Here is a 27,972-nt window from a genome sequence, read left to right as displayed (position 1 = left end):
GTAAATCTTAAGTACGAAGCTTTGAACCTACATTCATTCTCTCAATAACTGAGAGGTTTGGTTCTTAGAGCGACGAGGTAACCTTAGCTATGATATATATATTTATCCAAGTCTATTTCATTAAAGTTACGAAAAAAGTTGTCTCGTTTGTAAGAGTTGCAGTTAAGATAGCTTATCATCCGTTGTAAAGCAATTGCCATTTGATAAGCAGCTTGACTTGGATACGATTTATGTATTTATTTGATATGATAGCTGGCTTGATAAACAAGAAACCCACAACGCGCTGCAGTCATCTGTCAGTACAAATCCAGCGACAAGAATGAGTGTATCGAAATCCTTCAGTCCTCGCCTTACGTGTGCGCTGCTGCTCTGGCTTTGCGGAGTTGGCATTGCGTTGGGATTTGTGAGCGAATCGCATCCGGAGAACAGTTCCGTGACATTCTGGCAGCGTGTCAAGGCCAGCTTCTCGGATTTTCAGTGGCAGCAGACGCAGCCAGAGGTGGAAACTCCGGAGACTATACAAAAGCGACGCGAGATATGGCAGCGGCTGACTATGGCAAGGATATTGTAGGAAATGCATTAGCCAATTATTGAGACGAGTTCAAATAAAGTATAGTCGAATGGATGATTCATTTTATTAGGTATCGGAAGCATCGAATGCATAGACTGCTGGGGAAAGACCTATCAAGTACTGGACTGTTCACTAAGGTAGACGCTTATAGCTCTTGGACGCATTTATTTGCTAGTTCTGAAAGCACTTGACATTCTTGGCCTGGTCACAGTAGCCAGCCCTCTGGTCCCAGTAGAGGCCCTTCGGACAGGCGGTGAGCACCGGCATGCCCGCAATGCAAATGTAGTACTTGCCACAGTCATCGGGATGCGGCAGATAGCTCTGGCGCTCCGAGGGGCACTTCAAGGTGCTGTGTGCCACACTTGGCGGTGTTGGTGCGACGGCAACTGTTGTCGGCTCCCGTTCGCTGGGCAAACTGGGCAAGCTGGGCATAGTGCTGCTGCTGCTGCTGCTACTGCTGCTGCTGCTGATGTTTACAATGTAGCACACTGTGACTTGGCCAGGCGTGGCGGTTGGTTCCTGAGTAGAAGCCAGAGCTGGATTACGGCTGTTGGCATAGCACTCAGCAACGCTACTCAGCTGGCACTCGGAGCTCCTGTAGTTCCAGTGCGTGCCACGTCCGCACTGGTGCCGGTGCAGATGGCCGTAGGCGCAAATGAAGTACAGCTGGCAACTGGTGGGGTGGGGCAGAAAGTAGGCGCCAAAGTGCCGGCACTCGATGTGCTCCGGGTCGTAGCGGTCCATGGGGCTCACGGCCAGGCCGGTGGCCACATCGACGGCCACAAAGACCGGCTGAGGCCGGCCCAGCCACCAATTGTAGTCGACATTCGCCAGCCCAGGCGTGGAGGTAGTGATGGTGGCAATGCTATCCGCTGGAGTGCAATTCACCTTTTCTGGAAAATCGCACACGGACTCAATCGGGTCGAAATGTAGGCCCTGGTCGCAATAGAAGAGCGTGGTCACCTTGTGGCAGGCAAAGTAGGCACTACAATCCAGTGGATGGGCTACCAAATGACCATCTGCACGTCCCTCACAAATCTGGAAAGAACCCCATTGATAAGTCAGCCATTCCCTTGAATGCAACTCCGGCACTTACATGGCTCAGATCTGCGAGTTCCTGGTGAATCGGCTGCTCAGCAGCTTGGGACACCCCGAGACAGATGCCCACAAGCAATGCAAAATGCATGCGTATTTCCATGCGACGTTCTTGGCGATGTTTGTTATTGATTTCACACACTTTGAGAAAAACAATTGATGATTACCTCGTGGTCGAGCCTTATATAAGGCCGGGTTCCCACACCCAGCCTCCGCTGGGTGCAGCCATTAAAGAGTACTATGCGTACACTAATTGGAACATGAAAACCTATTTTTGAGCACTTGTCGCGCCAGAGGTTAAATATGCGATAAAGAAAGAAACACTGAATAACAAGAGACGCAGATTTCATAGGAATGAATCATCCTCAAGACTCGAACATGTAGTATACTCTTAGGCAGCGGCGGGGAGTCTTATAAAAGAGCAGAATGTCGGCTTAAATTCTTAAATTATAGCTCTATTCTTTATTCATCGGTTCTTTATACAATGTGCGGTCAGTTCTTGTTGATAATGTAATATGATTCTACATTCACTGTAATCATAATCTATAATTACATCATGTGGCTGACAAATCTTTTAGAGTAGTGTAAATGATTATAGAGCTCGTCTGCAAATAAACTTAAGGATCTCATTATCGCTGAAAATTCGATTGAACATTTTTTGCTTGGATGGTATTTTATTGATTTACAGCTCCAAATGCAGCGTTATCTTTAAATACTTTTAAAAAAGATGCAATGTGAAGGTCAACCCACAGTTCCATCTTTAACCCTACTTCGCAATCCCTTCTCCAGAGAGACAGCACAGTGACCACACTCGCCCTTTGCAGTCTAAAGGCGGAATCTTGTATTAATCATCGCAGGCTCAGTCTTTCGTAAAATTAAGCGTAAAATTTGTTGCGCTACTTGAAAGCTATGTACGGAAAGTGCTGCCAAAGCATGCTAAGCTTTCGGTCTGATCGGAGCCATATAAACAATCTATGAAATCTACACTGCGTATTCCCGATCGGACTATACGGGGTTCATATTTGCACTCAGACACCAAGCAGATTGGAAGGCACATTCAGGGTCGGATTAACAATTGTAGGAGAAATGAAAAATTAAAGAGTTTTTAAAATCGAAAAAAGAGGCTTCCATGTTGATGGTTGCCTAGGGATCCGCTAAGAGTTAATCCTGGATGATTAGACACCATAGTATGCTCTCAACACTCTTATTGCGCACCTGGAAGCCTTTAAAAGGATAGGAAACTTATAATGTCGCTCTGTTATACATTATGTATTTATCAAGCTATAAATATACTAAAAACATTGGCAACATATCACATATAAACATAATCATATAATTATACAACACACACAACTATGCCCATGTTCTCAAACTGTGCTTAAAGTTCGATAAGAATGAACACAATTATTAATAAATAAATAAAATAAGTCTAATCAAACATAAAAAATCATATAAATAAATAAATAAATCTTCAATAAGTACTTAATATGATATGATATATGATATATATGATATGATATATGCCTCATAAAAAAAATAAATAAAAATATATAAATAAATAAATATTATAAATAGTGTTTGAGTTTCTTTTTCAAATAATTGTTGGCTTAAGTGTTAATGATTCCAGTACAATATTTATAGAAAGTAAGGCTATCAATAATTATCGAAGCAATAAATACAATATTGATTTAAAGGAATCCCTCAAATTACTAATTTTGTATGTAGATAGCGACAGTCGATCATTGATTTGTTTTGGATGATGATTTAAATGCCTGATGTTGTCTTTAAAGTATTTTTAAACAATTCCCGAATGGCTCTAGCTATCGAACACATGTATTTAATTTTAACATATTGCGACACATTCGGCTCTGTTCTAATGCTCCAAAAATTATGAGCCCCGTATCATACATACAGCGTGACAAGCTATATTTAATAGGCGGATGGCCTGCTGCTCAGTTAGTCGTTGTCTTCGCCCGGTCAAGTCGCTCCTCCGCTTCTCTTTACATGCCGCAAAATATGAGTGCGTAAACTATTCGATAATTGAGCATATAAATTTATATAAAATGGAAGGAATACTGTGTGCATATAATACGTACAAAATAATGTAGAGCGCATCAAGGAAGACTTGTCTATTCCCATAAAGTGACCCATTTTCTAGTCCTATTATTGCGGACAGTACTTCTTTCTGGAATATTCAGACCTATCTAGTACTCCTCTTATAGGAACCATTTACTTGAATGGTATTTCGTGAGTTCTAATCTAAGCTATTTACTTTGCAGATAGAAGTGTATTCTACCTACTCGTCCTTGGCTTTGGCCTTGTGTTAGTGCCAAGTGTCTCAGCCACATTTGATCCGGAAGTCATTTGCACTTTGGTCGTCGATGGCACGAAGATGAATGATCCGCGCACCTGCAATGCCTGGATACAGTGCGTGGATGGCAAGCCCGTGAGCGGCACCTGCGACAGCGGTCTTTTCTATGATAGAGAGAGTGAGGATTGCGTGCCGTCCACTGATATCAAGTGCATCTCAAGCGATCCATGCGCGCCAGAGCCGAATGGCTTCGCCCCCGATCCGTACTCTTGCAATGGCTATTACTATTGTGCAGACGGCGTGGGTAAGCGTGGCGTCTGCAACCCCGGACTGAACTACAATCCGGGCACTGAGTCCTGCATACGTGATTTTCCGTGCGTGGCCAAAATGGATCCCGACAGCTATTGCAACATTCTGCCCGATGGCGTCTTCATCAAGGACCAGCTCAATTGCAATGGCTACGAGATGTGCTGGAAGGGCGAAGTGATCCGAGACACCTGCCCAGGCACCTTCTACTTCAACGCCGAAAAGGGCGACTGTGACTACCCCCAGAATGTGGAGTGCGCTATCACAGAGCCCCCTCCACTGACAGCGGGGCCGGACACTTGTCCCAAGGCAGGCGTCTTCATCTCCGACGACAGCAGCTGCAATGGCTACTACTATTGTAGGGAGGGTGCCGATGGTCAAATGCTGCTCCAGCACGGCGACTGCGATGACGGTCGCTTCTTCACGGCCCGCGCTGGCGGCGCCTGCGTGCCCCGATCGAACATCAAGTGCGAGTACAACCGATGCGTCGGCCTGGGCTATACGGCCATCGAACTGGCCAACGAATCGGATGACGGATGCACGGGCTATGCCATTTGTCAAGACGGCGTCAAAATTGGCGAGGGCACCTGCCCAAATGGCGATTACTTCGACGAGCAGACCCAGCGCTGCACCGACCAGATCATATCTTATGTAGCCTGCGCGATATCAACCCAATCCACGCCAAATGCGGCAATGATGGATGACGACTCAACAATAGCCACCTGAAAAGCACGCACACAGTGGTATATCCCAATACCATATCACAAAGCCGTCAATTTCATAAGCATAGCGTCATTTATTTATTTACTCACCATGGACTTTGATAAGTTTATTTTTTGCTCACAAATCGTGTGGGCTCTGAAGGCAATGCCTACAATATAAATGTGATATGATTTAATATTTATGGGATTTACAATTTGATATATGTACATGCATGTGTATTTATATAAAAATATAAGGTGCAAGTCACCTTGATAAGCACTTGTTTTAAAACTGTTTGAATTTACGCCTGACCATTGTCTTAAATGTTAGCTCGTAGATCTAGAAATGATTAGAGACTAGAATGGATTCAGATTCTTCAATTTCACTACAATTTTTATACTGTTAATATTAAATATAAACATTGATAATCAAATATTACATCATTATATATATATATATGTAGATTGTTAAGCAGAAAGCGTACTCGCGGTCGTATACTTGATATTTTATATATACTCATAAATATTAAATTTCAAAAATATTTTCTATTAACCCGTTCAATATGATAAACACACAGTCGAGTGATAGCTATATATCTGTAAATATGTATGTATTAGGCAGTAGGAGGCTTTATAGATAGATAATCTATATATATCCTAGATCGAGACGACGAGCTGAGTCGATCTAGTCATGTGCTCATAGCACAGGAAGCTAGTCTAGAGACATTAAATTTTATATGTTGTAAAATTTGAAATACTTAAAGTTTTCATGATTTTGTATAGTATTTAATTAGTATTAGTATATTAAGTGCCTATGGATTGAAATTAAATTAATTAAGTTAGTTGATACAATTACAGAGTATAAGATTATAAATGTACTTTTTTCAATAACATATTATTTCCTTATTATCATAAAAATGTAATATTAAAGCTGGAGAATTCAGATTTACTGTGAAGGAATTAATAGTATAGAGAATTTCTATTTATGAGATTCGCAGAGAAAGTAATTCGAAAAATTGAGATTTTGGTAAATACACATATTTGGGTGTCATCAGGACCAAAAACCTTCATTAGAATCTGCCCTAAGCAGATGATTAGTGAAGGAATTAATTTCCGTTAGTAAAGCCCAGAGAGAGGGTATCTCCTAGTCGGGCTGTTGCAACTAGCGCATTCTTGCTAGCACATTCGTAGGGAATAATTTCAAAGAGGCTGTAGAGTTGTTCTACGTGTTCGACTTGCAATTTGTTTAGTTCGAACCGCTCATAGAATTGAATATTTACGAGATGCCTCAAAGGTGAGATCCGAAACCTTGAATATGAGATATTTCGGCAGTTTGTTTTCGTGATAGCGCTGCTCTCACCTCACCTTGCCATTTATCTGTACAGGTACAGTGACTCTTACTACCAGTTAGTTGCTACAAGCACCTGCATGCTATCAGTGCTCGTCTGTATTAATTAGCAGGCATCAAGTATGTGTCGTACACGGTATTCGTATTTGAGTTCTCGAATTCGTCGAAAATATCACATTTATTTCTGACTGCCTGATAACGCAGTTTATATGCAGAATCTTCTCTCGAAGATAGTTTTATAGTTCTAAAGAAAACTTGTACTTGTTCAACTTGAATATTTCGACATGGGAACTTCAATCGGACCTTCGAATTTTAATCTATACATATATGTACATACATACATATATATGTGTATGATAATGATAATTAAACAGAACTAAAGGAATATGCAATGCTCTTTGACTTCCACCAAATTGAGGTCTAATTTAATAAGTTGCAAATAGAATTATAATCTGAAGACAGGATCAGGCCGCGCATGCGACATAGTTGGGGTTAACGGGCGTGCATCCCTGGTTGCGTTCGTCAAAGAAGTAATCGGTGGGGCAATGGCCAGTGCTGACGGTGACTCCGTTCGAGCAGCGTGCATAGGACTGACAGTTGCCCAGAACATTGACATAGGTCAAGGTGGTATCGACGCAACGGTCCAGCGGGCAGCGAACATTGACACGATCGCGGCAGGAGAGCTTCTCGTAGTCGAAGTACAAGCCCAGAGGGCAACGCAGATGTTGGGGATTCGTGTCGTGCTTGCCATTCGTGGGAGCCTTGCAGATGTAGTAGTGGCTGCACGACTCGTCGTCCGCAAAGTAGCCCTGGCGCGCTGTGCCGTTAACCAGGCAGAAGGTATTCTCTGGCGGGGGCAGCGCTGCGGTGGCATAGCACGTGGCATTGACTGCGGGCACGCACTGGCCGAGGGTGACATCGTACGCCTTATGAGCGGCACATTCGCGCTCATAGAGCACGTCGTTGATGCAGACGTAGTACTTGTGGCAATGCTGCTCATTGGCTAGGCGAGTGTTGTTAGACAGGGAGCGACAGACCGGGGATTTGGTTTTTTGGCTGCTGCCCGGGCAACTGTACTGGGTGGGGTAGACACAAGAGCGGGATCTTGGATTGAAGATCAGCTCTTTGGGACAGTTGGCCTTGACCTCACGGCGCCCCTTGCAGAGCAGATAACCCTGGCAGTTGTGGCTTGTGGAATCCGGCAGGAAGGTGCCATCCGTTTCGTTAGCACAGGCATTGACAATGGTGTTGATGTTCATTGCAGTCGTCTCGTAGGGGCAATCGACATTTTCAGCGACGGTGCAACGGCCCCTCTCCTTGTTATAGCTGAGTCCCGTGGCGCAGGTGCCCTCCTCCAATGCGGTGGTATAGCTCGGACAGTGCACCCAATAGTTGCACGTATTTGGCCGCAGGAAGCTAGTATCCGTGGGTAGCAGCTCGCACATCTCACTTATCGAGAGAGACTCGAAGTCGGCTAGTTTGCTGCCACTGGCCAGGGCGACCACGGCAAGCACAAGCAGGGGCAGGACTCCTCTAGCTACAATTAACGGCATTAGCAATGTGAATCGATTTCAATCAAAGAGAGAGAGTGAGAGAGAGAGAGTGAGGGATTACCTTGCTTCATGCTGTTCTCGGTTATCGTTGGTTATCGGCGATAGTTATCGGTATCCTTAAATTGTTGCGATCGCTAGCTCCGCCTGCAGCTCAACAACTTGACTGATGCGCTGGCACCGATCGGCACCTGCTTAAATATGCAAAGCTTCATTCTTTCATTCATTGCCGTTTAGCGAAAAAATCAATTTTGGAAATGCACAGGCCCAAGGAAGGCAATGTCGATGTCAATGTCTTTGCCTGTCTCTGATATCAGATATCAATGTGCGCGATAGCACTCGCATCTGATAGCGCACAGCATGTAAATTACACGGCAATAACATGGCCCATTGGTGACTCGGCGGTTCGATTGTTCGGGTTTTTCGAGTTTCGCTATTTCGGTGATTCGCTTTTTCTGTGTTTTATGTTTCGTTGTTTCGCTGCTTCGGTGGCCATGCCATCAACCCTCGATCGGTTCTGAATTGAATGAAAAATTCCATACAATAGTCAAATTGAATCATTGAGCGATTTCTGGCCTCGACGAGTTGACTAGAATATTCGAGACATGGCCTTTATGCCCTGACAACGGCATCTTATCTAATCGTATCCATCCACTACTTGGATTCAACCAAAGTTCCCGAAATTGATATTCCTGTCAAATTTAAAAAATATGAAAATACTTAGGTCAGAGTGCTAGATTAACTGATTTATTTATTTATGTGCAATTGACTTTAGCAATGTTTGAATATGAAGCCACTACAGTCATTAAGATATTATCATCCACTTTGTCCGTTTTTGTAAAATAGCTTTCTTTTTATGTTTCCTGGGGTCCACAAACAGGGTACTTTGGCTTAGTGGGCACACACTGCCCGCTTATCTCGTCGAGGTAGGGATACTCCGGATTACAGTAGCTTTTGCCACCAGTCGGACAGTATATGTACTCCGTGCAATTTGTATTAGCAACAACGGCATATGTCAAATTGGTATTTGCACAACGGTTACCAGGACAAGATAAACTAGCGGGAGAAACGCATTTTTCTGTCGCTTCATCAAATTCCAAACCTAACGGACATGAGCCCCAAACACCATTTTTAGTTTTATTGCAGAAGTAGTAACCGTAGCAAGTCGCACCATCAGCAATAAAATCCTCCGTTTCGGTGCAGTTAGTTATCGAGGAAGGTGGAAGATTTGGGTTATCATTGTTGTTACTGTTGTTACTAGTGTCGTCGTCGGAGCATGAATAGGATTCCTGACAGTATCCGGTGGCAGCGTTATATTGTCCCTTTTCGCATTTGCCCCACCTTCCGTACCCATTGACGCAGTGCAGAAACTGGCCACAATTGTTCGGATCGCCAACAAAGATATTGTTGGGCATGAATCGGCAGATGGAGTTCTGTGGGCATGTTGGGCCCCACACGCACGTGTTGTTGTTGGCGGCATATGTTTGACCAGCTGGGCATGACACTGTCTTGGAGGTGCCATCGCCAAAGCAATACGTATACTTGCTGCAATCGCTGGGATCGGCCACGAATCCAGCTGTCTTCAGTGCGCTGCATGTCTTCTGGGCGCTGGTCGAACACTTCGTGGTGGATGCTGGCTGACAAGTCTGCGTGAACGAATCGTAAACGAGATCTTTGTCACAGGTGCCATAGCCTATGAGCTGCTGGCTCTTGCAGTAGCCCCAGCTGTTGCAATCTGCGGGATTGCCAATATATCCACTGCCCGACCATTGCGCACACATTTCCTGCATCGTATAGCCAGCGGACTGGCTGGCCAGCATTAGGCAGGCCGTCGCCAGAACAGTCGCCTTCAAGTGGAAAGCTGCAAAATGGAAAGCGTTCTGATTAATTCCCAATCCTTTTGCTGGTATCCATTTTGGTATTTTTGGTATTTTTAGTAATTTAGTATCACAGGCCTACCAGTCATCGCGTTGGGTTCGGTTCGGTTGGGTTCGGTTATAGTTGACTTATTAGATAGCCGTGTATGCTATAGGAGCACACCAACTCAATACTAAGCCTACCAATCGCACGATAGGCTTTATATAGAGAGCCAAGCCTGCCAGCTCCATCTAATAGCCTATCTGGGTGCGTTTAATTAAAACTGTTCGCACTTTTGCAGATAAGCTTACCCGCAACTGAAACACATTGAAAAATACCATAATTAAAATGCGATAATGCTTTGTCTCACCTAACATATTCTTAATTTTCCCTTTTCTCTATTCAGTGTAGCAGAAAGTAGCAATGGGGCTGAGACTTCTACCGAATGGCTTTATATGCGAACAATCTCCCATCATATTACCTAGCCCGATCGAACGTAATTGAGTTATTTTTCCCGCGGTTCGATTTATCATTTTTGTTATCGTCAATCGTCAAGTGCCGTCCGGATTATCAATTTCTTGTGGACAACTGTTTATGTGTGTAATTATTTTTTAATTCAATGACATTCCAATTATTGATCGTCGTCTTCAGCTAACTGCGTTACTCGTCAACTAATCGTATCGAGCTTGTCATTGTGTCGTTCCATATCATTGACTACGTTTACGAACAATACCATTTCCGTTGAAATGCGTTCTACGATATCATCTCAAAGGGATTGAGTTTTTATTTTTATTATTTTTTTATTTTATTCGTTTTAAAAAAAGTCATTTTCATTGAAATGCATACTTTTGAGCGAGTATTTTCTTTTGGTATTTTGGGTATATTTATAAGAAATATTGGTTGGATATAGTTTCTTATTTTGTTAGTTGATAATTATTCCCTTTATATGTGACACATATTTTAACTTTTACTTCTCATTTTTTCCTATTCAAAATTTAGTTATCTTAAGAGCTTAAAGCCGAACAGGCATCGTACTACTCGTTCATTAATTGGTAATTCGTAGTTGGTAATTTATGCATATGGATTATTTCTATAATATACTTTTAGGCATTAAGCTGTTAGGTATTTTCAGTCATCTATTCTTCGGTCCAAAAAATACTTTCATGAGATTGGACAACCCGGAAATGATTTCTATCTTTATGATTCCGCATTCTTGCGGAGTAACCCCTTTCACAAATCTTTTGCCCTAGTGTATCTTTTGTATTAGTGTACTATAACTCTGTATTTTCACTCATATCTGATATTTCCTTCATTTATCTGTTCCTTCGATACCATTTTCCATCTCTAAGGGTTTTTACTATTGGCTCTCATTTACCACCTGTCGCTCTTTGTCTATCATCATTATTTCTACTTCTCTCACATTCTGTCAATTTTTTATTATTTAGCATATTATATAATATTATCTTTCTAAATAATTCATATGAAGAAAATAGGCCAACATGATTTTACATTATTATTATTATTATTCAGCTAATGGATTTCAGAAATGTGTAATTCAATAGCTTTGATTAATTATAAATATATATTGTCCGATTTCAGTGTATAGGGTATATTCAAGTAGAGCAATCTTGACAAATATTCCCAAACTACATTTTAATATTTTATGCATGTACCCTTACAAGTAAAAAAAATAAATAAAAGTTTAGATTTATATGTACTATGTCTGTCTTACGCACATTAAAAATAATTTCAATAGAGTTAATGAACGCCGCGGCGTTTGGCAATCAGTTTATCAATTTGAAAGATTTATGAGCGAAGAATTCTTTGTTATGTGCCGAGACCAGCTGGTTATTAACTATTGCTGCTGAAATGCTTTGGAGTAAGCTGCCTTTGCCTTAATAAATAAAATGCCTATTTGGAAAACTCTATTTTTGTTGGCGCTACATTCGGCAATAGCTGCACAAATTTTAGCAAAACAAAGATAAGATTTGAACCGCTGAGAACATATACCCCTAATTTGTTGCAGAATCAGTTATCAAGTAGCAGGTATCAGGTATTAGGTGTAAGGTATCAGCGACATTCTGTTCCATATATAAATTATTTCCAAACACCAATCCCCATTTAGTCAAAGACTAACAATTTGAGCAGCAACATCGAAATCAGAAATACGAAAGGTATTTCCCAATCAATCGACAATGCAAGGTGAGCAAAAAAATGAAATTTATATTTGGCAGGTGTTTTGCGCGACCTGCGTACCATCTGCAGCTAGTACAGTTCCCGCGAATATTACCATATACTATTGTTTAATTTCCCATTGTTTTTTAGTGTCATTGAGATTTGGTATTGGGGTGATCCTGCTTGCCCTGTGCCTGCCTCAGCCCCTGCAAGCGCTGTATAATTTTGAGGATATGTGTCGACTGTTCCAGAGTGGCATCCACATCCGGAAGCCCGCCTCCTGCAATGAGTACATTGAATGCAAAAATGGCAACGGCATCCTGCACAAATGCGCCGATGACCTTGTGTTCGACGCCAGCTCCCAGAAGTGCGTGAAGGCGACGGCCAGTAATAGTGCGCACTGTGGCAACCTGTGCGAGGGCCTGGACGGCATGTGGGTCGCCGATCCAACTGACTGTCACAGTTATCTCTACTGTAGAAATGGAGAGTCCTTGGCCGGCCACTGCGAGGGCGCCCAGCACTTCAATGAAACAACGCAATCCTGCCAGCACGGAACTGATTCAATTTGCGTGGATGTTGCCAATATATGTGAGCTGCTGCCGGATAAAACAAAGTTCCGGCAAGAGACTGATTGCAACGAGTACTACGAGTGTAAGAGTAAAAAGCACACGCTCAAGTCCTGCACTTCAACGCAGTATTTTGACGTGGAGAGCGGAACCTGCAAGGCTAAGAACCTAGTCGCTTGCAATGCACATTCCAAGAAGGATGCATGCCTGTCGAAATCTAAACCCCTTAAGGGTTACCAGCCGGACGGTGCCACTTGCCGTGGATACTTTTACTGCGGTGACTACGGCGCTGTTCACGATGTTGATCCCTGGTGGGGCCAGTGTCCAGAGGGCTATTTCTACGACGACACTAGGCAAATGTGCGCCGAGCCCACCTCAGTGGTTTGTACTTACAACCGGTGCGAAGGACGCGGAACGATGCTCGTGACCAGCAGCAGTAACGATTGCCACAACTACATTGAATGTGTTGATGGTGTAGAAGTTGCGGAGAAAACCTGCCATTGGGATTACTTCTTCGATGAGAGAGTGCAAGCCTGCGTCAGTGAGATTATTTACGACGGCTGCTGTGACGGACGTGACTAAAGCGTGTACCTAACTCTCCAACATTTTAAATTTCTTTTTTTATAAAATTAAAAAAAGTTTTGTTTATTAACTCACAATAAGCCAGTTAGATTTTTTGCTATAGATGAATTATGCATTTCATCTGTTATTGAATTCTTGCACTGCTTTATTGTGTATACATATGTTCCGTTATATTTGAAGTGCAGAAATAATCGCATAATATACTTGGTATCGATAGACAAAGTGATAAATATTTTACAGCACTGATCCAATTATATTTGATGTTCGGCGCTTTCAGTTAATAAAATGCAAGTAAATATTTGTTGTTTTTATTTTTTTTATAAGGACATTCAATTCCTATGCACACGTGATCTCAATTTCAGCTATAAATTAATCTCTTATTTTGAGCTCTGTTACTTAAGTTAATGTTAAATTTCGTGTCACTGTTGAGTTCGTGCTTAACGCTGTTAATTACAGTGTAGAATAACATTAATAGTACACGATAAAAGCCGTCGCACATCGGAGGATTTGTTTTTGCAATGCTTAAAAAAATATACATTTAAAGTTATAAATTAAAGTAACAGTTAGCGTGCAAATAGACATACCGACATTCAATGCCGGCAAATAAATTTAAGATGTGTGAAATAAATTCGTTCTAAGCTACTATATATCAACTTTTGTTCGGCTTGAGTTTTGATTTTGTATTACCATAAATGTAAGTTTTGAAATAAGGAAGTGACTCGCATTCCGATTTGAAGAGCATTTTGGTTCTAATATTATCAATAGTTCTTTAATGAAGCCTACTCAGTCCGGTGGTAGTGGCACCAGTGCCGCTAAAATGGGCGAGCCCATCGAGTATGTTACCCTTATTAGTGATGACTCCGACGGCGAGCCGTCGCCCAAACGAAATCCTTCTGGGAGTGGTAGCCAGGCTGCTAGCCATACAAAGGCAAAATTCGATGATGATTCCAATGACACACCCGCCACCAGTGACGAGCGACGTACCAGCCGGCGTAACAAGCCCAAGGTCGACTACACAAATAAACCGGCAACTGCCAGTGCGGAGAATACGGCCTCCGACAAATGCAGTTCTGGCTCTTCGGGTAGCAGCTCGGGCCCGACAGATAAGCGTAGTCAGGGACAGGCCGAACAACGTACCCGCAAATCGGAGGCTGGAGTTAATCACAGTACGGGCACTGGATCACGCAGTACTTTGCCAAAGGATACGAATGGGACCAATGGAGAAGCGCGTGACAACAGCACCCCTACGGTACTCTCGGGTCAGGAAGGTGCCGTCTTTCAGTCGCGTCTGCCCTTTAGCAAAATGACACCCAACGAGGAGGCGTGCTTCCCAGACATAAGCTGCTCGGGCATACTTGGTCATCGAGTGTTCCTTAATATACGCAACAGCCTGCTGCACATGTGGGTGGATAATCCCAAGACACAGTTGACTTTTGACAGTGCGCTCAAGCGACTGCCACCGCCCTTTGACAGTGACCCGAATCTGGTGAGGCGAGTGCACTCGTTTCTGGAGCGGCACGGCTTCATAAATTTCGGCATCTTCAAGCGGCTGTTGCCAATACCCAGTAAAAAACTTGGCAAGGTAATCGTAATTGGCGCGGGAATTTCCGGACTGGCCGTTGGGCAACAGCTGCAGCAATTTGGGATGGATGTCATTGTGCTGGAGGCAAGAGATCGGGTTGGTGGCCGCATTGCCACCTTTCGCAAGAATAGCTACATTGCAGACCTTGGCGCCATGGTAGTAACTGGCGTCTACGGCAATCCCATGACTATTCTAAGCAAACAGATTGGCATGGATCTGGTGCCAATCCAGCAGACATGTCCGTTGTACGGACCCGACGGAAAACCGGTACCGAAAGAAAAAGATGACGTTATCGAGCGTGAATTTAACCGCCTACTGGAGTCGGCAAGCTATTTGTCTCATCGCCTAGACTTCAACTATGCCGGCAACAATCCCGTTTCATTGGGCGATGCGCTCGAGTGGATCATCAATATGCAAGACAAAGCTGTGCAAGAGAAACGAGCTGCCCATATGCACGAGATCATTGCTGCCCAAACCAGAATCATTGAACATCGAAAACGGCTGAAAGCCACTTTACAGAAGATTGCGACGCTTAAGTCAGATCTCCAAAATCTAGTTAAACAGCGACTGCCAAGGAGCGCACACAATGAAAATAGTTATGCATCCCAGGAGTACGCGATTCGCAACACTCAAATTAAACTGGAGGATGCTATCAGTGCCGAGGCGGAGCAACGCATCGAGGGCCATAAATTGGAGATGAAACTGCAGGAGATCGAACAGAACGCACCGAGGTTAGTCAGATTCTATCTATAGACATAAACCATTAATCCTTACACTTTCTCTCATACAGCCAGGTTTACCTATCCTCGCGTGACCGTCTGATACTCGACTGGCACTTTGCCAATCTGGAGTTTGCCAATGCCACCCGCCTAGACAACTTGTCGCTGAAGCACTGGGATCAGGACGATGACTTCGAGTTCATTGGGCACCACACGACAGTGCGAAATGGATACTCCTGTGTGCCAGTTGCTCTCACCGAGAATATAGACATACGTCTAAACAGTGCGGTCAAGGAAATCAAGTACAACAGCAAAGGCGTTGAGATTGTGGCCGAAAATCTGAAGACATCAAACTCGCTTATGACTTATAAGGCCGACTTGGCCGTCTGTACGCTTACGCTGGGCGTTTTAAAGGTAGCCGTCACACAGGAGGAGGCACATCATGCCAATACAGTGAAATTTGATCCGCCACTGCCAGACTGGAAGCAGCAGGCGATACGTCGGTTGGGATTTGGCAATCTGAACAAGGTGGTACTCTGTTTCGATCGTATATTCTGGGATCCCAATGCGAATCTCTTTGGGCACGTGGGCAGCACGACAGCTAGTCGGGGTAAGTAGCTGACTTGCTCTTCATTTCTTTAAAAAAAAATATTAAAATATTGTCTTTATTAGGGGAAATGTTTCTCTTCTGGAGCATCAGCTCGTCACCCGTGCTGCTGGCTCTTGTCGCTGGCATGGCGGCCAATATTGTGGAGAGCGTGACAGATGACATCATCATCGGGCGCTGTATGTCCGTGCTGAAGAACATCTTCGGCAATACATCGGTGCCACAGCCTAAAGAGACGGTCGTCACTCGCTGGCGCAGTGATCAATGGGCCCGCGGCTCATATAGCTATGTGTCAGTGGGCTCCTCTGGCAGCGACTATGATCTGCTCGCCGCACCTGTAATTCCGCCCACCGGTTTTGAGCCACATTTCAGCAAAGACGCCGAGGAACTGCCGCGGCTCTTCTTTGCCGGTGAGCACACGATACGCAATTATCCGGCCACTGTCCACGGCGCGTATTTAAGCGGGTTGCGTGAGGCTGGACGCATTGCCGATTACTATTTAGGCTATCCGGAAGGTACGCCGCCGGACATTGGCTACTCTGTCACAGAAGCTGCGAATTCGGTTTCAGTCGGGAATGTGGTAAAGCTGCGCGACCTTTCCCCACATCTATCCGACTCGCCCGTGTCAAAAAAGTCTGAGGAGAACTCAAACATGGCCGATTCGACAGATGTGCAGTAATTTTTGTATTTTTTTAATGTTGAGCAACAACCGAAGACCATTTTAGAAATATAGTTATGTCAAATATATATATAGATAATGTATGTAATTGTGATTTGTATGCATTTTATTAGAAGGAATTACACAACAATCAGGACAAAACCAATTAAATTAGTTCATATTAGCTGCTCTACGTCAGTAGTATCGTTTAACTAAAGATAATCACATCATTTTACTTAATTAAGTCAAAGTCGATAGTAACCTGTTTTTGCGTTGGGATAAACTGCTTATAGGCAATGCCAACTGCATCAAGCATCCGCCTGGCAGCTTGATACACAGGCTTATCCCTATACTTGTCAGATAAATAATATATTTCCCGGATGCCCGATTGTATGATTAACTTTGTGCACTCATTGCATGGGAAGAGAGTTGTGTAGAGACGCGTACCGTCCAGTGCGGTGCAATTGCTGTTTAGTATCGCGTTGGCCTCAGCATGCACCACATACATGTATTTATTTTTCATCGAATTCTTATCTTCGTCCTTCGACCATGGAAACTCATCGTCGCTGCAGTTTCTTGGAAAGCCATTGTAACCAATAGCAACAATCCGATTATGGTTGTCTACGACACAGGCGCCGACTTGCGTAGAGGGATCCTTACTTCGCTTCGATGAGAGTATTGCGGTGGCCATGAAGTAATCGTCCCACGGTAGATAATCTTTTCGTTTTTGATTGTGGGTAGATGTCAAGTTCTCAATGCTCTCGACGCGATCCTTATTATTATCCATCAGATCTTCAGACATTACACTAGAAAATAATAATAATACAAATAAATAGTTACGATACATATTTAATATTTAGACTTGCTAGTTATAGATCAAAATAAAACAAATTCAATACATATATCTATAAGATTTCCATTTTATTTATATTCAATATCATATAACACTTCAGAGGCAAAATAATCGTATGTAATACATATTTAATATAATTGGAATTTACAAAAAATACTTTGTATCAGAATCTAAATAGTCAAATCGAAATGTTTCAGTAGGTGCGTAATAGGGTTATTTATATTTATATATATTTGTATATTTTAGGCTATTTTCTGTACTTGTATGGGATTCTGCTTCAGATGCAGGTAAATTGACCGCATACGTGAGACGTCCTTTCCAGATTTATTGACCTTAGGGTTAAAATCGCACAGCTTGGCAATGCGCTCCCACTCGGTTCCGGGTTCGACTGCTCCATTTTCTAACGAAGCGGCTTGAACTTCAGCGTTGCGAGACGATAATTTGGTCTTCGAAATGGACTCTTCGATCTGGCGCATCCAGTCATCTAGCTCCTTCTTGGCCTGCTGGCGCAGCTCCTCTTTTTTACGCTCCTCTTCAATATCCTTCTCCTCTAGCCGCTTCTTTTGGTCCTCTCGCCACTTCCGTATTTTCTCGGGTTCTTCACGCGACGGCGGAGGGCCTGAGATACCAACTGGTTCGTTTGTCTCGCTGCCGATCACCTCGAAGCTGCCAGTCGATGATTCCAGGCCACCTCCAACATTGGCAGAGAGTTCACTGCCTAACTCGGCCCCGGTGCTGACTAAGCCGCCCAGCAGTCCATCATCGGTTGCAGGTGCGGCAACAGCACTTGTCGCAGATCCCCCAGTTATTTCAGCTTCTAGGTCTCCAAGAACCGATTGCTCGCGTGCCAAAAATTCTGCAGCTGGATCAACTTCCTCTTTAGCAGCAAAGTCGTCACCAAAATCCAAATCCATTGTACTCTAAAAGAGCACGATTACAGTTAATGGGCGTATTTTCTCTTACACGTAGAATGTGTAAATTTTAAGCAAAGTGCAATAATGGATTTCATACAACATTGCTTACCTTTTTAGTTTTTATTTGAGAAGTGTTAATTTAACTTATTTAGTTTTTATTTTAACGTATTGACCAAATAATGTTTTTAATACGTATTATCCACAGGTTTTTTTTCTTTTCTTTTTGTAAAAAAAAAAACTCGTAGTGAGTAAACTGACAGTCACTAATAGAGATGACAAGTTATCGATAATACACCAATTAAAGCCAGTATCGATTGGCAGTATTTCAATTCCATTATTATATTATTTTTAATGATTATTATGTCAATTATGACTGTAAATATCTTTATAACGTGTTTGAATTAAAATTAATTGACTAATATTATAAGAGTAAAATAATAAAACAACTTTTATAACTTATTGCGTGGATTTTAAAATAATAAAATATATCATAAATGCATTTATTAGACAAGGATCAATTAAAACAAATAAAGTATTTTCTAAATAATATGTTTGCATCAATGTGTTATTTGATCAAACATCTATTCCGGTGGGAATGCTTCTTACTGTTTAGTTGATCAGTGGTGTACAAAGATATCAAATTTTACAACACTTGACGGTAGGAAATAAATTGATATATGTGCGTGTTTACATACATAAGTATTGTATTTATGCACGTTGTTACAAATGCATATACGAGGTTTGTATATAAGAATGGAAATTATGTGTTTATACCGTAAACTATACTCACCAAACAAATATAACTACATATATCAAACAAAATTCAAAGCAAAACTAACACTCAGGCTAACATAAGCACACGACTTTCATCGAACTGATTCACGTGTGCATCGTTCAAATGAACAATAGTTCATTTGTACTTGAGCGGCCATTTTGGAGATTGTTTCACCCACAAAAAAGTTATGCAGCCCAATTGTAGTAGTTTACAAAATAAATTTACTTAAAATTGTAACGTAAATAGACAAGTGCATAATCAACGCTAATAATAAAGATGATCCATCGCAGTGTGAACGCAACGAAACAGTAAAACGACCAAGTTGCTTTGCTAGTGACTATCTCTCATCGCACGCACACATGTATGTATGTACTTGCATACATATACTTTAAGCATACATACGTACATAAGTATGTATATGTTAAAAGTGGTCAAAGGAAATATAAACTGATGTACAAACTTACACGCATACATATGTATGTAAATACCCCCAAAAAAAACATTTGTCTAATTTGCAAGAACATGTAAAAATAAGAGAAAATGTGCCTTCTTAAACACGCCAAACTGTGCGCGGCATAATTTATCATTGTATGTATGTGTGTATATGTATAAATATCAAAGTATCTGCGAAAAATGCACTTGTCGCTAGGGCTGCATAAAACGAAACTGTATTGATGTACTCATTTCCACATATTGTAAGATGAAAGTTTATTTGAATAATCATAAAACCAGTGATTGCGGCATGTGAAATACTAATTTAATACGAAAGAATAAAAACGCATACAAGTACGAATACGAATTTCACATGTACATATGTATGTATGTATGCATGTCTCGATATGGTATCGAGCTGAGCAGACCGTGTCTATAGTGCAGCCCTGGAATCTGCATTTGATGTTTATGCCATACTGAGAATACAAAAATTAACCCCAAACAAAAATACCTGCTTCCAGCTCAAGCACACCACATGGATCCCAACTCCAGCCCCTGGTCTTACGCTTACAATCGCATCGTCCCCGGTTCCACAGGCAGCACGGGCAGCACAGCGGAGGAATTTCAGCATCCACATTTAGCAACAATTACAGCGGCTAGTCTTGCTAGCTTCAATGCGGCTGCGGCGAGCGGCGGCAGTTTTGTGCCCCCATCGCCCATTGGCAGCTACAATCCAGTATTCCAGCAGATTTATCACCATGCAGCCGCAGCAAGCGTGCAGCCAAAGCCTGCGCATTATGCCTCATCGACGGTCAACACGCCGCACCGACAGCTGCAGCAACTGCAGCTGCCCACGCTGGACAAGCAGCTCAGCTCGTTTCAGAACCAGGCTGCGGTGGCGGCTGTCTCCTCGGCAGCTGCAGCCGCCGCTGCCGTTAATAATGTTGCCTCAAACTACTACGGTGAGAACTCTTCGTCGAGTGGCGCCTCGCCATCACCCACGACGGTAGCCCTAACATCAACATCGCTGACGTGGAACACCCCCAACATGATATCCAACACGTTCCTTGCCATGCAGCAGCAACAGCAGCAGGCGCAACAGCAACAACAGCAGCAGCAACAAGCTCAACAGCAACTGAATCTAGTGGCCGACAAAGTGGTGAGTATAAAATCCAATTGTTGCAACAATATTTAACACAGAGTTGCAGAAGGCCATGGCCGGGGAGGAGGGGCTCAAGGGGCTCAGTATCTGTGTTGGTATCCTTGGTATTCCGTAAGCAATGCTCAATACACATACTAATCGATGAATTTGGACAGGCTTTAACCTTAGCTTAAGATATTTAGGGAATTCTAATTCGCAAATAATTGAGAAATGGCCAAAACAGTTGATTAGCTGAGTAATCATACACTATATTCACAATATGATTGTCTTTCCACATTAAATCCTGTTTAATATAACTGAAATGACCAAGTTTTTCTTAGAGCTAGTTAGTCTTTCAAAGCTTTTAATGCTGGGTCCCTTTTGATGCGCCTCTTACACAACCAAATACTAACTCTGCTTAGACTATGCCTCAACTACTTATGCCTTTAACTGTCTATGTATGTAATGTACTGTATATATATGTAACGAAATCCGAACAAAAACAATTTCCGTTTCCATCAAATTTATGTACAAAAAACAAAAATCAACCAACTGCCTACAACTGCAACGAATCTGTAGCAAATCAAACAAGAAAACACACAACAAACCAAGGCGCATCTCAAAGCGTACAACGATCTAATTTACTTCACCCAATTGCAACAACAACAACAGCAACAACAACAGCAGCAGCAGCAGCAACAACAACAACAACAGCAGCAACAAGAACAATTGCAACATGAGATTGCCGAGGCAGAAACATATTATACCATAGATGGGCAAAAACTGAAGCTGGCACGCAAGGATACTCAAACGATTCACATTGAACAGCAGAATGCGAGTCCGGCGTATGCAGCGCAGTATGCGAGTCCGGCATTGAGCTCGGCGGACGGATCACCTATCACGAATTTACACACGGTCGATGTCGGTGGATCACCCCAGGTGATTGTCTATAAGACGGCAACGGCCCCGGTGGCAGCGTCGGTAGCGGCTGGTTCGACTGGTTCGCCAGTGTCGCGACGCACCGTAATGAACGTGGCAGGCGCGGGTTCGTCTGCAGCGCCCACAACGGTGGCCTACTCATCTGTGATACAAAGCACACTGCAGCAACAGCACCTGCAACAGCAGCAGCAACAACAACAGCAGCAGCAGCAACAACAACAACAACAGCAGCAGCAGCAGCATTGCTGGACAAAGCCAGAGGATGGACAAGAAGAGATTAAGAGCGTATTGCAATTGCATGTCAAGCAAGAGCATCGGCAGCTGGACTATGCCAATGATGCGGCTGGCGGCACAGATGCTGGCGAGAATCTCGTGTTTAATCTTCCACCGGGTCTTGAGATAAAACAAACGTTTTATCAGCCAGCGGTCATCGATGTAGATTCGTCCGCGTCCGTGTCCTTGCAACAGGCACAGGCACAGGCGCAGGCGCAGGCTGTAGCCCAGGAGCATCTGCTGCAACAACAGCAGCAGAGTTCCAGCTCGCCACAAGGCAGGCGGCAACACGTTGTGGCTAATATGATATTGTCGCCAGGGACTTCGAGCAGCTTAGCGTCACAGATTCAAACAGTGCCAAAGGTTTGTATTTCATTTGTATGTATTTATTTTTGGATTAATTTTCCGTTTGTTTTCTTGTTTTTAAGTTTGTTGTGCTTTGCTTTGTTATGCTTTGTTATTATTTTGGTGTGTTTTGATTTCGTGTTTAGTTTACCACCTAACGGCTGTTATACGAATCTGCAATCGATTTCAAAGAGTAGAACTAGTTCATAATCGAACCGCTTCTAGCCATTTGTATAACAACGTACTTATTTCAATAACGAATATATATACATGCATACATACATATACAAATATATATATGTATTTGTATATATTATTGTATATATGGAATAGTAACATTTCTATTAGAATTTGTTTGGCTGATCGCCCATTTAGCAAAGCATTTATGTTAACTCTCATACCTTCTTCCACTTGTGGCGGCGCGAAGAACTTCTGTTATCTATCTTCTGTTATTTTACTGTTTACATTTTGGTGGCGGCGTTTTGTCTCATTTGATTATGAACTTTTTGTTATTGCTTATCGTTGTTGTCTATGTTTTCGTTTCTCTTGTTTTGTTTTGCCTTTCTTTCGTTAAATATAAATACATACGTACGTTCTGTCGAAACCAATAAATTATAGCAAAATAGCTAATTATCTTATTGGCGAAATCTTGTGGTCATTTTGAAACTGTGACGTGACGTTGTTGTTGAGGAAGTTTTATGTCATCTTTGTAATACTTATAAAAAGAAAATATCCCAAATGCAAACTTAATATATAAATGAATTTGAGAGAACAAATTTAACTGCTGGGTTAATAAAAATCTATTATTGGTACAATTGCAGGAGGATGTAAAGCCCCCGCCCAAGCCAGCAAAGACGCCGCGCAAACGACAACCGAAGAAGACGCTTATTCCAAGTAGTGAATACAGTACGGTGCGCAGTCCGCAGGAGTCACAGCATCATCAGTTGCAGCAACAACAACAGCACAATCAACAACAACAGCAGCAACAGCAAAATACGTATTACGATTTTAATAGCAAATGGAATACACCGCTGAAAACGGAGAACAATGCGGCTTCTGTGTCGCCAGCAACAACCATCAACATACCCACATATCCGCAGCATAGCCAGCAACACCAGCAGTCCTCTCAGCAGCAGCAGCAGCAGCAACAGCAGCAGCATCTCCCGCAGCCCGCACACCTACAATCATCGCAGGCGCAATCACATCTCACGCAGTTAGCCCAGTACTATCCAGCGTTTCCGCAGCCCATTGCATCCCAGTACACGGCATGTATGCAACAGCAACAACAACAACAGCAGCAGCAACAGCAGCAACAACAACAGCAGCAACAACAACAGCAGCAACAACAACAACAGCAGCAGCAGCAGGTGTACACGCAACAACAACAACAACAGGTGTATACACAACAACTGCAGCACCAGCAGCAGCAGCAGCAACAACAACAACAGCAGCAACAACAGCATCAGCAGGATAAAGTTGAGGCTGTGCAGCAGCAGGAGGAGGAGACGGCAGCTGCTGCTGCCGCCACCGAAGCCAGCAATAAAGTCATTGTGCCAAACATAGAAGAGGAACTGGACTTCTTGGCCGATGCAAATAGTTTGGCGAAACAGGGCTATGCTAATTCGTTGGCAACAAATGGACGCAACACGAACTCCTCGACAAACAACACAAACTTTGGCATACGTAATCCTAATAAAACGCCTTCACCGGAGCCGCCTTCATCTTCGACGCACGACTGCAGCAATAATGGGATAACGCCGGCCACAACAACACTCTGCTCATCCAGTTCGACGTCGTCTGCGTATAGTCCATCCGCACCGAAGCCTGTTAGCGTGGGCACGTCCATTGGCGAGAAGAAAACGCAATTTATGGATAGCTACCTTAAGTTTCTACAAGGTGAACGGGATGATGATCCACCGCCAGTGGTGAAGCCATCGCGCAAGCTTAATTATCCACGTACTCCATATAAACGCAAAGGGAAACCCGGTGCCGGCGATGAAGCGTCCACGTCGCAGGCAACGGCATCGTGTGGAACAGCGACAGACGGTCAGGCGTCACAGAACTTGGCTGGTCTCGTCGGCGACGATGGGCATCGTATCAAAATACTCTCACAAACTCAAATACTGCCTAAAAAGAGGCCGCATGCACAAATGGTGGCGGCGGCAGCTGCCGCAGCAGCAGCCGCTGAATCAACATCTACCTCTGTCATACAGCATCCCGCAGCCGATCAGACGACATCTTCGTTTCGGCCATACGCCCAGCAGCAGCAGCAGGAGTCGCCGGGTCTGGGCGCCGCACAGCATTTTGTGCAGCAGCATTGCGCGCAGTTGGGTAGCGGGAGCGGCAGTCAAGGTATGTTACTTGACCAACAGCATAATTCCAATAAGCACTCTACTATCGCAACAACTACTGCGCCATGCAACAACAATTACAACAACAACAACAACCACCATCACACACCCGCCGCTGTCGCCGCCGCCGCCGACGCGCCAACGGCGGCAGCCACCATCAACACAGCAGTTAGCGTGGCAGCAGCTCCCGCCGCGCCCAATCATCATCACCTTATTAATCTGATTTGGCCGTGGCAGCATTAGTCGCGAAAATGACCACATCGCATCCATGTGACTCGACAGACGAGACAGAGACAACGAACCTTAAACCAGGGACATGGACACTGTGCATATGTAAAAACCGAATACATAAACTTAACTTTTAAAATTGTTATAATGCCGAATCGAATGAGCAAAAAACAAAAGATAAAAAAAAAAAAGAAAGCATAAGTATTTTTGAGATGGAATACCGAGAACAAATATTATTAATTTAAAAAAAAAAAAAGAAAGAAAAAATCATCAAAAAATAAAAACTTGTATTTTTATTATTTACCTGTGTGAGATAAACGACGAATGGCTGCAGCGGCAGTGTCGTCGATGGCTTCTCGGCTGTGGGTTTATGTTGTTGACGTAGTTGTTGTTCCGCGCGTGGCATGCATTGCCATTTTGGTTGCCGTTTCGCTCTCCACTACCACTACCACCACCACCACCACTTTGATGTTGCTAACTACTTTTGTGCTCTCCACAGACCCTTTAAACTTGCCGCCACGTCGGGAGCAATGCTCCCGCAAGGCCAAGGAGAGCAGCATGCACGCACTTCTCTTGAATACATCAACAATTGGGGAGGGCGGCACGGTTGGTGAGCCGGAGGAGTTCACTGACTCGGACACGGATCCCGTTTGGACGCCGCAGGAGGAAGATGTAAGTGTATCTTGCTTGCTCGTCCGCTGTCGCTAGCGTTTCTAATCCATACTTCACCCAACTGTACCAATATATATGTAAATGTGTATCACACAGAGTGACGACGGCAAGGGCTATGGGAAGCGCAAGGTAGCGCGACGCATCAAGGGAACGCCGCGCAAGAACACATATTGTCAGCCAACAACGCATTTGCAGCAGCACCAGCAGTTGCAACAGCTGCAGGTACAGCAGCAACATCAGCAGCAGCCACAGCTGCATGGCTCCAACGACGGCTATAATCCGCAGCAGGATCTGCAGAGTGGGGCGGCCGTTAGCTATGGCAGTGCGGGGACGGCATCTGCATCCACGGCCGAGAACTTTAAAGTAGGCTATAGCTTGCCGTATATACCTGTACCGTAACTATAAATTCTCTCTTCTTCTCTTGCACAGACTGGAGACTTTATCGTTTTGCGTTCGGATCTGGTTAATGACTGGCCGACCATTTGGCAGGTGGACTCCAAGTGCATATTGCAAAAGTATGAGCCGTTTCGTCAGAACGGTAAAACCTTTTACCGCAACATGTCGAAAGTAAATTGAAATACCAATATTTCTGTTCTGAAAGCCCTAAAAGTTATTTCTATGTCCCCAGTACGCATCGTGGAATCTTGAAACCAAGAAACTCTACCTCAAAGCACCCGTACGCATACAGCTGCAGTCTCACACGGAGACCATTGTGGAGTTCATGCGGTCTGAGCTGCTTGCCGATGATACCGAGCAGTTTATCGAAAAGATAATGGAGGATTTTCTGTCCTATCGGGACAATTTCGAAATCTACATACAAACAATGATATCACAAGCGCTCGATCCAAGCTTCTTCTCTGAGATAACGCGTGAGAAAGGTAGATCCCTATAAATCATTTACAAGAAAAGCGTACTCTAATTGCATCTTGTAATTCCAGATGACTACTTTCTGGGAAGCGTGCGTGTAATAGACAATATAATGGACAATTGCAAGCGGAAATTGTTGGCTATCACTCCATGGACACGTAGCATTATCTCGTCAATCGAGACGTGGCCCAAGTGTCATGTGTTCTCTGAGTGGGTGCAGAACAACTTGACCCAGAAGAATTGCGCTGGCTGCCATCAACCAGGCATTGCTGTTCGTTTCCTGCTATTTGGGGAGCCCTACAATCCAAACACCATGCAGACCATAGCTGCAGATGCACGAATCGTATACGAGAAGGTGAAAAGCATTTATAGTTATAAATTTATCAATTGTAATCTTGACTGACTCTACCTTGTTATCCTACTAGGACATTGTGCTGTGTCGTATTTGTGCCGCACGTGCGGATCTCTTCCACAAGATTGCGCATGAGAAGTTCAATCTGTTTATCAATTGCTCGCAGCGCGTAACAGAGCAACAGCAACAGTGCCCCGGCAAGACATCGACGGAAATACTAAATGATTTGCTGGCCGAGCACAATTGGATAGATGAGGTTAGTTTTGTCATGCCATCTTTGGTATTCATCTAAACGGTTCACCTTCTATCTTGATAGCTATTTCGCAATATGCGCAACTGCTGGGCGGAGGTCGAGAGCCTGGAGCGGCAAAAACGCTTCCGCGAAGTAATGCAGTAATCAACGATAGGCATTGTATACTTACTGCAGATTGGAGCCAGGAGCTAGAGCTGCTCGAAAATATTTAAATGTATACAAGAACGCTGCAATAAACTCAATGAGTTGTTAGTTTATATTCATAGCAATAATCTTAAGTTTTGGTTTTACGTTAGGAGCTTTTGCAAAATTCATATCGCGCTCTTCTCAAGTCTGCGATCCAACGTTATACACACGGCATGAACATACTATGTTAGAGTGTTTATGCTGTGACTGGTTGTGTAGCTACACGTCTAAAACTATTGTATATAATATTATAATTCGGGTATATTTATAAGTCTCTAATGCGATTATGTTAGTAACTATGTTATAAGCTTTTATCTGCAAGTCCAATGCAAAATAATTAGATGCATACCATATATATAGCTATTTAAGTTGTCCCCTTGCATGTACCACATGCGTAAAAGAATGCTAGTTGCAAATAGTTTTTTATGTTTATAAACACATCCGAAACTTACGTAGAACCGGTATATGTAAGCACACTACAAAATACTATTAGCACCTTCAGTATAAATGGATTTTTAACAATAGACAAAGACAGACGCAGAATTTATTGTTTGCGGCCTTTTATTTTTAATGTCCATGACCGAAGTAATTGTATTTAAGTAGATCTTATATATAATTATATATATGTATATTTAAATATTAATTGTACATTTCTTTCGCTCGCAAGTTCATTCAATAATTGAAATAAATGCTTGTAAATAAAATAAATTTATATACATATATAAAATTTAAGACTTGTATCCGTAAGAGTTTTGCTCCTGAA

At 43.2% G+C, this 27,972-nt stretch overlaps 10 protein-coding genes across 17 annotated transcripts; 5 read left to right on the top strand and 5 right to left on the bottom strand.

Moving 5' to 3' along the window:
• Window positions 1-289: 289 nt before the first annotated feature.
• On the top strand, window positions 290-625 carry LOC6583273. Its single transcript, XM_002008910.4, has one exon. The coding sequence runs from the start codon at window positions 320-322 to the stop codon at window positions 569-571; it is 252 nt and encodes an 83-aa protein (XP_002008946.1). The 5' UTR covers window positions 290-319; the 3' UTR covers window positions 572-625.
• On the bottom strand, window positions 607-1,788 carry LOC6583272. Its single transcript, XM_002008909.3, has 2 exons — window positions 1,668-1,788; window positions 607-1,609 (listed from the first exon to the last, which is right to left on the bottom strand). Exons 1-2 carry the CDS (start codon window positions 1,767-1,769, stop codon window positions 743-745), a joined length of 969 nt encoding a protein of 322 aa, XP_002008945.1. The 5' UTR covers window positions 1,770-1,788; the 3' UTR covers window positions 607-742.
• Window positions 1,789-3,584: 1,796 nt separating this feature from the next.
• Window positions 3,585-5,181, top strand: LOC6583271 (peritrophin-48). The gene is made up of 2 exons (XM_032731464.2): window positions 3,585-3,686; window positions 3,946-5,181. The coding sequence occupies exons 1-2, from the start codon at window positions 3,671-3,673 to the stop codon at window positions 5,007-5,009; spliced, it is 1,080 nt and encodes a 359-aa protein (XP_032587355.1). The 5' UTR covers window positions 3,585-3,670; the 3' UTR covers window positions 5,010-5,181.
• Window positions 5,182-6,719: 1,538 nt separating this feature from the next.
• On the bottom strand, window positions 6,720-8,062 carry LOC6583270 (peritrophin-44). The gene is made up of 2 exons (XM_002008907.4): window positions 7,947-8,062; window positions 6,720-7,869 (listed from the first exon to the last, which is right to left on the bottom strand). Exons 1-2 carry the CDS (start codon window positions 7,954-7,956, stop codon window positions 6,797-6,799), a joined length of 1,083 nt encoding a protein of 360 aa, XP_002008943.1. The 5' UTR covers window positions 7,957-8,062; the 3' UTR covers window positions 6,720-6,796.
• Window positions 8,063-8,607: 545 nt separating this feature from the next.
• Window positions 8,608-10,205, bottom strand: LOC6583269 (peritrophin-44). 2 transcript variants are annotated; one of them, XM_002008906.4, is made up of 2 exons: window positions 10,110-10,205; window positions 8,608-9,743 (listed from the first exon to the last, which is right to left on the bottom strand). In XM_002008906.4, exons 1-2 carry the CDS (start codon window positions 10,114-10,116, stop codon window positions 8,737-8,739), a joined length of 1,014 nt encoding a protein of 337 aa, XP_002008942.2. In that variant the 5' UTR covers window positions 10,117-10,205; the 3' UTR covers window positions 8,608-8,736. The 2 variants fall into 2 exon arrangements, with proteins under 2 accessions (XP_002008942.2, XP_032586996.1); XM_032731105.2 differs by lacking the exon at window positions 10,110-10,205 and adding an exon at window positions 9,842-9,950.
• A 1,634-nt stretch (window positions 10,206-11,839) lies between these two features.
• On the top strand, window positions 11,840-13,374 carry LOC6583268 (peritrophin-44). Its single transcript, XM_002008905.3, has 2 exons — window positions 11,840-11,941; window positions 12,065-13,374. The coding sequence occupies exons 1-2, from the start codon at window positions 11,935-11,937 to the stop codon at window positions 13,060-13,062; spliced, it is 1,005 nt and encodes a 334-aa protein (XP_002008941.1). The 5' UTR covers window positions 11,840-11,934; the 3' UTR covers window positions 13,063-13,374.
• A 147-nt stretch (window positions 13,375-13,521) lies between these two features.
• Window positions 13,522-16,737, top strand: LOC6583267 (possible lysine-specific histone demethylase 1). Of its 2 annotated transcripts, XM_015162802.3 has the most exons (4): window positions 13,522-13,756; window positions 13,828-15,375; window positions 15,435-15,973; window positions 16,036-16,737. In XM_015162802.3, the coding sequence occupies exons 2-4, from the start codon at window positions 13,835-13,837 to the stop codon at window positions 16,647-16,649; spliced, it is 2,694 nt and encodes an 897-aa protein (XP_015018288.1). In that variant the 5' UTR covers window positions 13,522-13,756; window positions 13,828-13,834; the 3' UTR covers window positions 16,650-16,737. The 2 variants fall into 2 exon arrangements, with proteins under 2 accessions (XP_015018288.1, XP_002008940.1); XM_002008904.4 differs by having other exon boundaries at window positions 13,522-15,375.
• On the bottom strand, window positions 16,735-19,274 carry LOC6583266 (probable deoxycytidylate deaminase). The gene is made up of 2 exons (XM_002008903.4): window positions 19,186-19,274; window positions 16,735-17,434 (listed from the first exon to the last, which is right to left on the bottom strand). Exon 2 carries the CDS (start codon window positions 17,428-17,430, stop codon window positions 16,861-16,863), a length of 570 nt encoding a protein of 189 aa, XP_002008939.1. The 5' UTR covers window positions 17,431-17,434; window positions 19,186-19,274; the 3' UTR covers window positions 16,735-16,860.
• Window positions 17,529-19,275, bottom strand: LOC6583265 (clathrin light chain). Of its 2 annotated transcripts, none has more exons than XM_015162801.3 (2): window positions 19,186-19,275; window positions 17,529-18,401 (listed from the first exon to the last, which is right to left on the bottom strand). In XM_015162801.3, exon 2 carries the CDS (start codon window positions 18,393-18,395, stop codon window positions 17,724-17,726), a length of 672 nt encoding a protein of 223 aa, XP_015018287.1. In that variant the 5' UTR covers window positions 18,396-18,401; window positions 19,186-19,275; the 3' UTR covers window positions 17,529-17,723. The 2 variants fall into 2 exon arrangements, with proteins under 2 accessions (XP_015018287.1, XP_002008938.1); XM_002008902.4 differs by lacking the exon at window positions 19,186-19,275 and adding an exon at window positions 18,505-18,609.
• On the top strand, window positions 18,876-27,280 carry LOC6583264 (putative mediator of RNA polymerase II transcription subunit 26). 5 transcript variants are annotated; one of them, XM_015162799.3, is made up of 11 exons: window positions 18,876-19,134; window positions 20,124-20,761; window positions 21,323-22,318; window positions 23,122-24,652; window positions 25,379-25,551; window positions 25,648-25,914; window positions 25,981-26,118; window positions 26,180-26,429; window positions 26,490-26,773; window positions 26,844-27,026; window positions 27,087-27,280. In XM_015162799.3, the coding sequence occupies exons 1-11, from the start codon at window positions 19,122-19,124 to the stop codon at window positions 27,165-27,167; spliced, it is 4,554 nt and encodes a 1,517-aa protein (XP_015018285.1). In that variant the 5' UTR covers window positions 18,876-19,121; the 3' UTR covers window positions 27,168-27,280. The 5 variants fall into 5 exon arrangements, with proteins under 5 accessions (XP_015018285.1, XP_032587610.1, XP_002008937.1 ...); XM_032731719.2 differs by lacking the exon at window positions 18,876-19,134 and adding an exon at window positions 19,311-19,531; XM_002008901.4 differs by lacking the exon at window positions 18,876-19,134 and adding an exon at window positions 19,311-19,535.
• Window positions 27,281-27,972: the final 692 nt, after the last annotated feature.

Source organism: Drosophila mojavensis, unplaced genomic scaffold (genome assembly GCF_018153725.1).
Source record: "Drosophila mojavensis isolate 15081-1352.22 unplaced genomic scaffold, ASM1815372v1 contig_74, whole genome shotgun sequence".
NCBI lineage: Eukaryota > Metazoa > Arthropoda > Insecta > Diptera > Drosophilidae > Drosophila > Drosophila mojavensis.
Note: the sequence above shows the minus strand (reverse complement) of the source record. Positions and strands in the feature narration are given on the sequence as shown.